Here is a 15,096-nt window from a genome sequence, read left to right on the forward strand (position 1 = left end):
TAAAGCCCTGCACCCCGGCAAATGTCTCAGCTCTGCAGATTGTGGGAGCTTGCTGTGCTCGAAACGACTGCCAGGCTTACAATGCTGGCCGTAAGGTTACTGGCCAGAGTATGATTTAGGCTAAGGTGAAACGTGTTAAATAAATAATAATTCTTCAGTTAATGAGTCTCTGGGGAAGGTGAAAGATCTTTAGCTGAGGTAGTAACACAACAAGAAACTGCTTTGCTTGCTTTAATAACCGGTAGTCTTAAAATAGACCCCCCCCCCCCCCCCTACCAAGAACAGGATGTATTTAAATTCTTGGCAAGAGGAAGAGCTAGTGAGATTACGTATGTGGGAGGCAGTCCACGCCTCTTTCAAAGACATAAAGCTTTTAAACGCCGGTACACAGCAGCAGAGTCAGTGAAGCCCACTGGTCCTTGGCAAGTGCTTGGATTGGATATTGGGAAACCAATCATCAGAGAGAGAATTAGTGCACTGAAGCTCTGAAGTTGCAGTTCACCAGGTCACACTGGGTAGGTGGCTTGTGCTTATCTCCTATCTGATCTGTTTCATTAATGCCTGTGTTTCTGAGATGCTTTGTTGACATTCCGCTGCCAGAGTCATTGTAGTGATGGTTGATGATCCAGAAATTAAGGTGGGATGCGGTTTTGATTTTTGCTGGTGTGTTCCTCTCCACTTCCCTGGAGTTCATAAACGTTTCTAGGAAATGGTCTCTCTAGAGCAGGGTGATAACACTTCAGCTAATTGGCTCTTTGACTGTGTGAGTGGACACAAGTGCAAGCTGGCTTTTTGCCTGGCGACAGAAGCCTATTTTCCTGGTTCCTGATGGTTGAGTGCTTTAGGGATGGATGTGACAGCAGATAACAAAAAGAAACAGGAGATTGTAGAAACTTGTTTACTCCCATCCCTGTGACACACCTGCCGAGACCTTACATCCAATCCCAAACCCAAATGGACACCTCCTAGTTAAGTTATTCAACAGCAGCATACCTGTGTTTTTTTGTGCTGAATCAGATCCGGAGTAACGCTCATTTCGTTTTCTCTTTCTCTTGTGTGCCGAAGATTAACAATAAATAACCTCGAATCTGACCCAAGCTGACGAAGCAGGCAACCAGGGTGCAGTTTACGCGAGCACATTTGGCCACTCCAACGGGGGCAGTTCGCATTGACCTTCACAGTCTATGGTGCCGCGGTAGTGTAGGGGCTGGCACGATGCTATTACAGGTCAGGGCGTCGGAGTTTGAAGCTCAATCCCTGTAAGGAGTCCCTACGTCCTCCCCTGAAGTGCATGGGTTTTCTCCGGGTGCTCCTGTTTCCTCCCAAAGTCCAAAGTACTAATTAGTAGGAGCCCCAATATTAGATTGGGGCTAAATTGGGGGTTGCTGGGCAGTGCAGCTCAAAGGGCCGGAAAGGGCCTATTATGTGTGGTATCTCTAAATAAATAAGTGGACGACTGGATTTCTCAATCATGGGGCACCTCGCAGGCTTGACTTGATCCTGTCCTGAAACAATCACAATAAAAGCCTCTGGTCTTTTGTCGGACCCTAGTGCTGTGGTACTGAGGTCAATGTCCAACATACTTCCTCCGCACAGCCATGCCTCCAGGTCCTGGTGTGCAGAGGCAAAACAGCAGCTGCCTTTAGCTTGGCAGCTCTCCAAACCTTCCTTGTGTTTGTGACTGCCAATCCCCCATTCGGTTGATGAGTAATACTCGGGGAGTCGATAAATGCAAATAAATCAGTCATCAGCCAACACAAACCTGCAGCCACAGCCGGGAACTGCTGACAAGGATATTCCTCGAGGAAGAATGTACCTAATCCTTCGTTTGTTCACACAGTCTTCAATCGGCAGAAAAACTGCATTTCCTTCCATTCACTTCTAATCCTAAACCCAATAATTCTCTTCCTTAATGCCTAGAAGCACTGACATGTTCTGAGTCACATTTACAAAGCTTTGTTCTATCGGTCCTGATGAAGTGTCACGGACGGAAATATCGACCATTTATTCCTCTCTATGGATGATGCCTGACCTGCTGAATCCCTCCAGGATTTTGTGTGGCATTTAGAATATAAATCGGTTTCAATTGTTGAGATAGATGGGTAAAACAATCAGACGGTCTCTGACAGGGCGAGAGCCAACAAGTCTAGTTGAGGGGTCTGGACCTGAAACATCAACCGTCCTTGCTGCCTGGCGTGCTGAGTTCCTCTAGCACTTTGTACGTGTTTCCAGCATCTGCATGATTTCTGGTGCCTTGTTCTAACCCAGCCTCTGTTGAGAGAGTCACAGTAATGTATATTTATTGAGTTCCTCTAAGCACTGTTAAGAGTGTGACCAAGTTACAAGGTATTTCCAAAGATTATTGAACATGATGTACCCAAACAGTGGGAAGGCGAGTGGCCATGGGCTTGGTTCATAACTTAGTTTGTAAAGAATGCCTTAGGGAGAGAGAGGTCGAGAGAAGGATATTGTAGAACTTGGGTCTTAATAGTTGAGGACAAGGTAGAGCAGTGTAACTTGGGGTTAGTCAAAGAGCGAGGAGTGCAGAGATCATGGGTAGGAGCATAGGAGATCTCCAATAGGAGCTCATGGAGGTTAAAATCTGGCTGCCCCTAACCAGGAGCTGGGATCTAACGAGGCCTGGAATGGTATTCAGTGTCAGGATGGACACAAGCAGCCACAGTTTGGATGAGTTCAAATCCACTAGGAATGGAAACTGTCGGGCCACATTGGAATGGTTGAATTTGGAGGAAACAGAAGGCAGCAGTGTGGGCTGGTTCTCTCCTTGACTATGGGTTCCGGTAAGGAAGACTCACTCATTCCTGTTAGTTAGTTATCGGGTGTTAGAAACGGGAATGCCACTCCCGGCTCAGACTTTATGTCTGGAGAGGAGCTAGTTGTAGTTGTTGCCTCGCACCAAGGCATGCGTAACCATTGGTAATGGCTAGCTGGGAATACAGCCCTTTGGAAACGGTGCAGAGGGTTAGGGATACAAGGTAAGATGAGATTTTGACAGTTCTAACTTATGTGCCCACATGCAGTCCTGATGAAGCTGGATGGTTAAACACTGGCACACTTTACATAACATACTGATTGAGGACACTTCTGGTCTGGGTAAGTAGTAATCTGCCCGAGTTTCCAGCGTCTGTGGAGCAGTGCCCGGTGAGACGGGGTGAGGGGACTGGCAGATCCACCGGGCACTAGGCTAGTTGCATCGAGAAGCCAGCAGACTCGATCCAAAGAAGTACGGGTTAGGGTTAGTGAGTTGTGACCATGCTGTGTTGGATTTGTTTTGATGCAAACAATGTGTTTGTGTGACAAATAAAGCTAATCCCTCTGTTTTTTCTTTCACCCCTTTTTAGGATCCTCAGCCCCTGCTAACATTAACCAGCATTAAAACTAGCCCTTTCTGACTGAGGTGTCTGAGGGGACTGAGGGGTTTGAGGGGTCTGAGCGGTCTGAGGGGTTTGAGGGGTCTGAAGGGTTTGAGGGGGTCTAAGGGGACTGAGGGGTTTGAGGGGTCTGAGCAGTCTGAGGGGTTTGAGGGGTCTGAGGGGTTTGAGGGGGTCTGAGGGGACTGAAGGGTTTGAGGGGTCTGAGCGGTCTGAGGGGTTTAAGGGGTCAGGCGACTGAGGGGTCTGAAGGGTCTGAGGGGTTTGAGGGGGTCTGGGACTGAGGGGTTTGAGGGGTCTGAGCTGTCTGAGGGGTTTGAGGGGGTCTGAGGGGACTGGGGTTTGAGGGGTCTGATCGGTCTGAGGGGTTTGAGGGGTCTGAGGCGACTGAGGGGTCTGAGGGGTTTGAGGGGGTCTGAGGGGACTGAGGGCTTTGAGGGGTCTGAGCGGTCTGAGGGGTTTGAGGGGTCTGAGGCGACTGAGGGGTCTGAAGGGTCTGAGGGGTTTGAGGGGGTCTGAGGAGACTGAGGGGTTTGAGGGGGTCTATGGGGTCTGAGGGACTGAGGGGTCTGAGCGGTCTGTGGGGTCTGAGGGGTCTGAGGGGACTGAGGGGTCTGAGCGGTCTGTGGGGTCTGAGGGGTCTGAGGGGACTGAGGGGTCTGAGGGGTTTGATGGGTTTGAGTGGTCTGAGGGGTATGAGGGGTCTGAGGGACTGAGGGGTTTGAGGGGGTCTGAGGGGACTGAGGGGTTTGAGGGGGTCTGAGGGGACTGAGGTGTCTGAGGGGTCTGAGGGACTGAGTGGTCCAAGGGGTTTGATGGGGTCTGAGGATGATATCAGAGCTCCAGCATCTAGTCACAAAATAAAAATGTTCTAATTTTTTAAATGGTTCCAGCTTCTAATAGTGTGAGAGCTTTATTCTCAATCAGCTCGCACTGCCTACTACACTGGGTCATTAGAAAGGGAATTCTACTGTGTGTCTGGCCCATGCTGTCCCTATCCAGACAGTGTGTTTTGGATATTGTCAGGAGACGTTTACCCTGTCGATGGAGATAATGATTAGTTTTAGTTGCCACATGTGGTTTTTGCACCATTTGCGTCAATAAGCAAAACAGTCTGAGGAGTGTGTTGCGTGTGGAAAACGTGCAAGTGTTATTGCAGGTTGACAACTTCCCAACCCTAACCATTCGTCTTTGACTGTGGGAGGAAACCAGAGCTCCTGGACGAATCCCACACGGTCAAGGGGAGATTGTAAAAGCTTGCGGACAGTGTCAGGAATTGAACCCCGATCAGTGATCACTGATGCCTGTAAAGCCATTGTACTAACCGCTGTGCTACTGTGCCATATCGAACCTAAGCGCTTCCTGATTTTAGAGTATAGTGTAGAGGGAACTTTACTCTCTGTGTAATCTGTCCTGTACCCTATCTGATGGGACTTCATAAAATGGAGCTTAACGCTGGATCAACATGCGTTGTGTCTGATCTGGAAGCACTTGGGGCTGACACTGTGTACAAAAGCAAAAGAAAGCAGAAACCGTTCCAGGCCTGGGCATGACATCCAATGCTTTAAAAATACCAGACCCACCAGAAAATTGAAAATCATCTGACAAAGCTTGTCATCCCAGAGCATAAAGGCATAAAAGTGAGATCTTGTCTCTGTGGATAATGGATGCAAACAAAGGCTTTATCCATTCCAGCTGTAAACTAATACTTAAAGCCAGTCACCAACCTCATGGCCAGAAGGTCTGATTGGACTAGCTTATCCTGGTTGTCTTTTAGATAGATCGATTTTTGCACGCCAGGGGAATTGTTGGACATGGGGAAAAGGCACTTAGGACGAGCTGACCTTATTAAATGGCAGAACAGGCTTGACAGGTCAGGTGACTGACTCCTGCTCCTAGCTATTATTTTTCAGACTCAATGGGAACAGGTTTCAGCTGGATTGAAGAACACGTCTAAAGTTCCCAAGGTGTCTCGATGCTCGTCACGTTCCACAGCTCAGGGTATTCAGTGCCCTGCATCTTTAGACAGATGGATCACGTCCCAGCTGGAAGCTTTTGCACAGATGAAACCATGACGCAGCGTTAAATGCTGACACTGAGGGACCTTTAAAGCACAAACAGGAATTGCACAGAGAGGAACTGGAGAGAGATTAATGAAGCTAACAGGGCAAAATGTGGCTCCGTTCTGGATTGAGACAAGTGCCACAGTACACGGATGCCAGGCAATGAGTGTAGGACCTAGTACAGGCTATTGGTGATATAGCAGTATCACAGATTGGATTCCATCCCCCCGTTAAGATACAGAGTAAAGCTCCTTCTTCACTCTCCCATTCAAAGCTGCATCAGAAATAAGAGAAATGTTCCCTCTACACCCTCATCAATCATTTTCATGGCACGGTCAGCCTGAGTTAAATACATAATCTTACTTTTCATTTCAATTCATTCCCCTTTAGAAATTGTGAGTCTTGTTACAGCACTTAATGTGTCCAATGAAAACACCTCTGACATTTCTGTCTTCAAAACCGCAGAAGAGCATTAGTGTAAAGTTTGTTTTAAAACAGAGAGGATAAGGACGAGAGAGGAATGGAGGACTAATTATATGATGGAGAAATGTAAAAATAGCATGTGACATATTGATCTTTACGATAAGAGGGTTGGAATATAGAAACAAGGAAGTACTGTTACAATTATGCAATGGTGAAGCCACACCTGGAGTACTGTGTACAGTTTTTGTCTACTCATTTAAGAAATGAAGATAAGACATTGGGGAAAAGCCCAAGATATAACCAGGTGAATTTGTGGGGTTGGAGGATTGTCCCATTATAAGAGGGTGATGAAATACGATCAGTATTCTTTGGAATTTTGAAAAATGTAAGAAGGTTTTATTGAAACTCATGAGATTGTAAGAGATCATGGCCAAGTAGATGTTGAGCTGTTTCCACTAGCGGGAGAATCTTGAAGGGACGAAGTTACAAGATTTAAGGGGATGTCATTTAAAACTGAAATGCATAGAAGCTCTGTGACACAGAGAGTGGTTAATCTCCAGAATATTCTACCCCAGATAATAAGTCTGGATCACTAGGATACTTAAAGAGCAAGTAGATACTTTTCTGAAAGATCAAAGAATGGACCTGAGGAAGGGTCTCATCCTGAAACATTGACTGTTTGTTCCTGTCTATCGATGCTGCCTGAACTGCTGAGTTCCTCCAGCATTTTGTGTTTGATCAAAGACTGGGAAACTGGCAGAGAAGAAGTGAGGCCTAGGCCAGGTCAGCCATCCTACTGAGCAGTGGGATAGGCTTGAAGGGACGAGTGGCCTATCCCTACTCCAATACTCTTATGAGAACAGTAGCAACATGCAACAAGTGGTCGTTTCACCTACTGAGAGAAGCAGATGAAGTGAGTGCTTAGGGGAGGTGAGAATAAGAGGGAGGGAATGGAAGAGGAGTGACAGAAGGGAGTACTTGCATGTTGGAAATGTGAATTTGAGACTGGATGAGCTGACTATTTGAATATGGGACAGCTCCGAATGGGCAGTGAGCACCATTCTAGACTTCTGTCTCTCAGTTCCTTCATGGCTTTTCAGATTCCATTCCTCTTGTATCTACACCTCCCTCAGACACTGCCCTCTCAGCAGGCACCAAACCATGGCTCTCCTGGTCTTTGACCTTTCACATACCCTTCATGTGCTCTTCCTGCCTTTGATACCCTTTATCACCTCTCTCTCTTTTCCCATAATGTAAACGTTTTAATCTCTGAGCCCTTGCCATCCCAGTGGAAGGCCATCTACCGAATCTACTGAGCAGGTCAACACTACACTCCACTCCACAGGTACTTACTGCATTTCCAGTTGCCCACGTCCACCTTGTTGCATGGGAGCTGCTACCAGAGTAAAAGGGTAGATGAGTCCCTGATATTTACAGTCAAACTCAACAAGCAGGGATCTGGACATGAGGAACACTCACTCCTCCATATGACTCCTATTTGAAACACACCCGCCTGTTATCAGCGCTGAGATTAATCCTGTACATTCTGTGTTTCCAGCTCAGAAGATGAAGATGATGGTATTTGCTTTAGTTGCCCTCGTCTGCTTCAACATTGGGGCTTCTGAAGAAGGCCAAGTGAGAGAGTCATTAAACAGGTGAGCTTCATTCACCTCGATTTCTCAACAACAGCAATCATCGTGCATTTAAAGTTGGGCCTGAGGAGCATGAGGGAAGAAATATGACATGGTTATAAACACAAGGGGTTTTGAAGATGCTGGAAGTCCAAAGTAACACATGTGTACACACTAAGTGCTGGAGGAACCCAGCAGGTCAGACAGTGCCTACACGGAGCAATAAACAGCTAGCATTGGTCTTGACCTTAATGCCGACTGTTTTTTCCTCTCCATAGAGGCTGCCTGAACTGTTGAGTTCCTCCTGCATTTTGTGTACGTTACCAACATAGACACATGTAAGGAATCAGAGAACCATAGATGTGGTTCTCTGGAAAGTTCTGGAAAGAACTTCTAATCTGGAACGTTCCAAGTAGCAGTTTAGAGGAACAACACAAGGGTTCTGATCAAACCAAGTCAAGGATGGTAACTCATTCAACATAATTCAATCAAGAGCAAAATCTAACTGCTACAAAATCAGTCTAGGTGACACCTACAAGAATCCTCCCTTCTTCCCTGTCAGATGTTCTGCATTGCAGGGTAAATGTATATGTGAGTCTGACATTAGCTCTCTCCTCTAAACCCAGTGAGCAGAGACAGTCAACTTTTGATCTCCTCATGTACCTGCGTCAGCTGGAAAACGCTAAGGAGGCTGGGATGGACCAACAGGACCAGAGCATTCTGAAACCGCTCACTTCCTCTGACAGTGACCACCCATTCATGAAGCTAGGCGGCAGCATGAAGAGCAGGTATCGAAAAATTCCAGACCCGGCTCGATGGCGTACAGTACTGTGTAACACCTGACCCCCCATATGGTTTACAATACTGTGTAACACCTGACCCCCCATATGGTTTACAATACTGTGTAACACCTGACCCCCCATATGGTTTACAATACTGTGTAACACCTGACCCCCCATATGGTTTACAATACTGTGTAACACCTGACCCCCCTATGGATAACAATACTGTGTAACACCTGACCCCCCTATGGTTTACAATACTGTGTAACACCTGACCCCCCTATGGTTTACAGTACTGTGTAACACCTGACCCCCCTATGGTTTACAATACTGTGTAACACCTGACCCCCCATATGGTTTACAATACTGTAACACCTGACCCTCATATGGTTTACAGTACTGTATAACACCTGACCCCCCTATGGTTTACAATACTGTGTAACACCTGACCCCCCATATGGTTTACAATACTGTGTAACACCTGACCCCACCATATGGTTTACAATACTGTATAACACCTGACCCCTCATATGGTTTACAATACTGTGTAACACCTGACTCCCATATGGTTTACAATACTGTGTAACACCTGACCCTCATATGGCTTACAGTACTGTGTAACACCTGACCCCCCATATGGTTTACAATACTGTAACACCTGACCCTCATATGGTTTACAGTACTGTATAACACCTGACCCCCCATATGGTTTACAATACTGTGTAACACCTGACCCTCATATGGTTTACAGTACTGTATAACACCTGACCCCACCATATGGTTTACAATACTGTGTAACACCTGACCCCACCATATGGTTTACAATACTGTGTAACACCTGACTCCCATATGGTTTACAGTACTGTGTAACACCTGACCCCCTATATGGTTTACAATACTGTAACACCTGACCCCCCATATGGTTTACAATACTGTGTAACACCTGACTCCCCATATGGTTTACAATACTGTAACACCTGACCACACCATATGGTTTACAATACTGTGTAACACCTGACCCCCCCATATGGTTTACAATACTGTAACACCTGACCCTCATATGGTTTACAATACTGTATAACACCTGACCCCCCATATGGTTTACAATACTGTGTAACACCTGACCCCACCATATGGTTTACAATACTGTGTAACACCTGACCCCCATATGGTTCACAATACTGTGTAACACCTGACCCCACCATATGGTTTACAATACTGTGTAACACCTGACCCCCCTATGGTTTACAATACTGTGTAACACCTGACCCCACCATATGGTTTACAATACTGTGTAACACCTGACCCTCATATGGTTTACAATACTGTGTAACATCTGACCCCACCATATGGTTTATAATACTGTGTAACACCTGACCCCCATATGGTTTACAATACTGTGTAACACCTGACCCCACCATATGGTTTACAATACTGTGTAACACCTGACCCCACCATATGGATAACAATACAGTATAACACCTGACCCCACCATATGGATAACAATACTGTGTAACACCTGACCCCCATGTGGTTTACAATACTGTATAACACCTGACCCCCCATATGGTTTACAATACTGTGTAACACCTGACCCTCATATGGTTTACAGTACTGTATAACACCTGACCCCACCATATGGTTTACAATACTGTGTAACACCTGACCCCACCATATGGTTTACAATACTGTGTAACACCTGACTCCCCATATGGTTTACAATACTGTGTAACACCTGACTCCCATATGGATAACAATACTGTGTAACACCTGACTCCCATATGGTTTACAATACTGTGTAACACCTGACCCCCATATGGTTTACAATACTGTGTAACACCTGACCCCCATATGGTTTACAATACTGTGTAACACCTGACCCCCATATGGTTTACAATACTGTGTAACACCTGACCCCCATATCACAGGAAGGTTCTGGCTTTCTGAAGAGTGACATTGGGCATTGCCAATGCTCCAGTGGGAGCAGGTAGTTCTGTACTATTACCCTGGGGGGGGGGGACTCATTTCCTTTAGGTTCTCTGCCACTCTTGTCAGGTGGAGGTTGAGAGAGACAGAGAGGGAGAAAGAGACATCGAAGGGGAAGGGAGAAATAAAGGGACAGGAAGGTATGGCAGAGGAGAAATAATGGAGAGTGAGGGACGCAAGGTGAAGGGATGGAACGAGGGAGATGGAGAAAGAGAAATGAATTGTTTGGCGGGGAGGGAGAGTACACAGAGTTAAGAATCTTTTCTAAAGCAGTAAGATATGAGGAGCATTTTAGCTTCACACTGCAAGCTGCTGTGATCTGGGTTGTGTTTCTTGAATGGGTGGTGGGAGGAGATTCTGCTTGAAGGGAAACTTTCAAAAGCTGGAAGGGTAAGAATTCTAGGGAGCTGGGGACAGACCTGCACAGGGGAATGGTAACATGCAATCGATTTGTCATATGGCCCGTGGATGATTTATTAATCTTAAACCTGGCCCAATGGGATATCAGGAGAAAAGTTTGTTTGTTTTTTTGATAATTATGAGTGAGCAGAGTGGAGAGATACAGGGAGGGAGTTCCAGAGCTTGAGACCTGCATTGCTAATTGTTTTAGGCACAAGTTTAAGCTCTTGGACAGGTACATAGATTGGGATTAGGGGCTGTTCAGAGGGGTATTGGCTGACCAAAGGATATTGGGACTAGCTGGGTGAGCACCATGGTCTCAATGAGCCAAAGATCTGATGTGCTTTATGTCTCTTTGATGGTATCTGACAGTATAGGCTGGCAATGGTATACTGGGCAGAATGGCCTTGGTAATTAGGCTGACTGTTTTGATTCCAGCACTGTGCCACACAGCAGGGTGAAGAGGCACCGACACAGCCTGCGGCATGGCTCCTGGGGATGTACCCTCACCACCTGCCAGACACACAACCTGGCCAACTGGCTCTACCAGATGGCAGCAAACAAGGGCAAGGATGGCACTGCCCCCAAGAACACTGCGGATCCCCACAGCTATGGCAAGAGGCGACGGAGGAGATCCATCTTCCTTCCAGGCTATCCAAGCGGGGTAGCTCAGTAATGACATCCCACTGTGACATTCAACTACATCATGGGCCTGAGGACAGCTGGGAGAGACGAGGAATGGGCTGAGATAAAACCCCAATAAATATCATTGAGAGGATACAACAACCATCACACTACACTCCTCCCTCTTTTCTGTTGGTGTAGTGAATGAGAGCAAAGGGAGACGGGGTGGGCAAACGGCAGGAACATTCCAAAATGCAGTCCGTCTAATAACTGTTATAGGATTTTCCAAATGAGAAGTAGATGGAGACAAATAAATACATAACCAAGCAAGTTACCTGCTCTCTGTAATTCTATCGGCTTTCCAGTCCTATCTACTTCATATTTATTAACTATATTTTGTTTAGTTGTTGGAGCTTGTCAGGTCTATGGAATGGGACATCTCACCTGGGGTCCACCTCAGTACCAGAATTAAGGTGAACTGGAATGATCAGCCCAGGTGTTGCCACCTGAAGCAGGATGCTAACTGGTGAATGGGGATAAACTTATCGATCCTCTCCCTCCAGCACAGTCAGGCTCTTTCTAGTTTCTGTTCAGCTTCTCTGCCTTCTTCCTCCCCAGTTTCCGTCACACCCACACCGAAGCCAAAGTTGCTTATGACTGGATAGAACATGATATTGACCCTTCTGATTAAATCGCAGTTGCTTGCTAAGTGTATAAATGCACACAGAATGTATAAATACTAAGTGTGTAAATACACATTTTGTGAGTATGTGTGTGAGTGTGTGTGTGTGTGTGTGTGTGTGTGTGTGTGTGTGTGTGTGTGTTACTCTGGATTTCTAGCATCTGCAGAATCTCTTGTGTTTAAATGTATAAATACAAGAGAGAAGTCAGGAATGGAAAGGTTTTGATGGCTTGGTTTTGTACAAAGATGTCACCAAATTCAAGCTGAGAGATTTATTTTGTTGTTCTTGGGTTAGTGGAGAAGCTCTGACCCAAGTAGCAATGACAAGAGTAGCGAGAGATGAACTTCTGCACCGCGGGCTGAATCAGCAGCAATGACGTCCTCACCAGCTAGTTCTTGTTCTCCACGAGGAGGGCAGACAATCTGATGAGAAAATGCAGTTCTTGGTACAGTGCATCCATATTTGAAAGTGCATGCGTGTATAAAGATGTATATCGGAATATATATGCACCTTTATACATATTGTATTTACATTATGTGTGCTGTGTAATATACCCGTGTGTATATTATATACAAATATGTACATGTATGTATAATGCATCTATATATTAATATATTATATGTAATGCACACACATGTATGTAAGTTTATATATGCGTGCGTGTGTGTGTGTGTAAATAGTAAAACACTGGTGTGCACTAAGAAGAACTGGGTTTAGGGTTGGTTCCAGATGAGATAGAGATCAGAATGAGAGTCCATTCTGTAATGTTTCACTTCTGAGATAGATGCCACAAGCAACACAAGATATTTCTACCCAGTCACCCATAGTGGTTGGTAATTGAAGCAGAGCGACTGTCAGAGGGGGTTTGGAGAAGGACAGTGTTATTAATTAGCTCAGGCTGTGAGACTCCCTTGAATGTTTTATGAGTAAACAAGAATTTCTTTCTTAAATTATCAACAACATTTCTAAGCAATGCACTAAATACTTTCACTTTAATACTTGAAACAAGGAGAAGACTTAAATTAATGAATAACTTAAACAAAGTTGCATTTTGTGTACAATGATGTGCAAACAATTAATGTAAGTGTTATGTGGATAGTGTGCTGTACATTTTTATATCACTGATTAAGATCTGCTATTTAATAAAGTATAATCTTTATACTGGGATGCTGGTTTTGTTAATTATGTCAGTGGAAGCTGCATTATGATGGAACCTAAGAACAAAGGAGAGGAAGAAACGTGGTGATAGATGAAAAAAAGAGCAGTAGATTAAAGAGTAGTCATGGTCTTCTACAGCAGGGGTCCCCAACCTTTTCTGCACCGCGAACGGGATTAATATTGACAATATTCTTGCGGACCGGCCGACGGTGGGGGGTGGTGGGGGGGGGGGTTGTTAATCGGCCGCAATATAGGTGATAAGTCAACTAAGTCACTTATAAGTGGCAATTTCATTTCTAAAAGGGTTATCTAATGAATTGAATATTAAACACACCCCGCATATTTTCCTCATATGAACATAAAATCATTGCAACACACCAGTATCGCTGAATCAGTGGGAGCCTGGGCTTGTTTCCCTGCAACAAGATGGTCCCATCGAGGGGTGATGGGAGACAGCGATACTCGAAGGGGGTTCCTTATGTCCAGTCTATTCCGCAATTTAGTTTTCATTGCAGAAAAGCCTGCTTTGCAGAGATATGATGTTGGAAATGGAAGCAACATTTTCAGTGCTTTCGTGGCTATCTCAGGATATTCAGTCTTGACTTTGATCTGGAATGCTGGCAGAGATGTTATGTCAAACATACTTTTCAGCCCACTGCCATTTGCAAGCTCAAAGAGTTGATCTTCTTTCCGCACTGACATGGATGACTCGTGGGTAATGACCCCGCGTGCGTAATGACCTCGCGTACGTTCAAGTTCACCAGTGGGCGTGACAGGGAATGAGGAAAGGTGCAGCTGACTCATATCGTTTCATATCATTTCCTTGAGGCCCGGTAGCATCAGTCCATGGCCCGGTGGTTGGGGACCACTGTTCGACAGATAACAACATTCATTCATTGATAATAGTCAGCCAATAACACAGGCAGACTCAAGTGATATGACACCCATCACTGAAACCAAGAACTTTCCAGAAAAATACAGAGGCACCTGCAAATATTGGATAACTTTTTGAACAATCTCATGTACATTGAGGGTTATATAAAAAAATAAACAAGTGTAAGAAAGTTAAATTACAAAAAGAACAATTCTACACCCTAATCCAATAACTCTGACATAATCACTGTTACACTCTTTGATGAAGTGCATTGGGCATGGGAAACAGGCATGCATTTCCAAAGCGTTGTTTTGATCTGTAGGACGTCCCATAGTGCTCAACAGATAGTGGTGTAAACTGAAAGCGAAGTAATTGCAATCAGGCATATACGAGGGGTGATTGATAAGCCGGTGGCCTAAGATAGAAGGAGTCAGCTTTAGAAAACCTAGCACATTTACTTTTCACCATAGTCCCCTCCTACATTTACACACTTAGTCCAGCGGTCGTGGAGCATACGGATCCCTTCTTTGTAGAAGTTGGCATCCTTGGACCTCCAGAAGTGGTCCACAGCAGGGGTGATTGATAAGTTTGTGGCCTAAGGTAGAAGGAGATGAGTTATACAGCTCTTGTTACATGCACATGCATGTCAACTCTTTGAGAGATTATGCAGAAAGTCTGAAGTTAATAACTCATCTCCTTCTACCTTAGGCCATGAACTCATCAATCACCCCTGGTGTGGACCACTTCTGGAGGCCCAAGACACCAACTTCTACAAAGAAGGGATCCGTATGCTCCACGACCGCTGGACTAAGTGTGTAAGTGTAGGAGGGGACTCTGGTGAAAAATAAATGTGCTAGGTTTTCTAAAATTGACTCTTTCTATCTTAGGCCACGAACTTATTAATCACCCCTCGTAATTTATGGCAACAAGTTCCGACAAACTACAACCTGAGAATGCCAGGACTGATGCAAAGAACCTTTATAGTCCAAAGAACCTTGCAAAAACACATTACTTCAATGCCTAGTTTTAAAGTAAAAACTAGTTATCTCTCATTCTTCTGAACTCAGGCAGAGACAAATCT

General features: G+C 45.2%; 1 protein-coding gene and 1 long non-coding RNA gene across 2 annotated transcripts in view; both read left to right on the forward strand.

Moving 5' to 3' along the window:
* Positions 1-361: 361 nt before the first annotated feature.
* On the forward strand, positions 362-13,148 carry LOC132383233 (pro-adrenomedullin-like). Its single transcript, XM_059954141.1, has 4 exons — positions 362-515; positions 7,437-7,533; positions 8,136-8,297; positions 11,115-13,148. The coding sequence occupies exons 2-4, from the start codon at positions 7,445-7,447 to the stop codon at positions 11,350-11,352; spliced, it is 489 nt and encodes a 162-aa protein (XP_059810124.1). The 5' UTR covers positions 362-515; positions 7,437-7,444; the 3' UTR covers positions 11,353-13,148.
* A 1,573-nt stretch (positions 13,149-14,721) lies between these two features.
* Positions 14,722-15,096, forward strand: part of LOC132382828 (uncharacterized) — a 36,762-nt gene continuing 36,387 nt past the window's right edge. The window contains exon 1 of the long non-coding RNA XR_009508466.1: positions 14,722-14,830. This is a non-coding gene — a long non-coding RNA (uncharacterized LOC132382828). The remainder of the gene's footprint in view (positions 14,831-15,096) is intronic.

Source organism: Hypanus sabinus, chromosome 29, assembly GCF_030144855.1.
Source record: "Hypanus sabinus isolate sHypSab1 chromosome 29, sHypSab1.hap1, whole genome shotgun sequence".
NCBI classification, from domain to species: domain Eukaryota; kingdom Metazoa; phylum Chordata; class Chondrichthyes; order Myliobatiformes; family Dasyatidae; genus Hypanus; species Hypanus sabinus.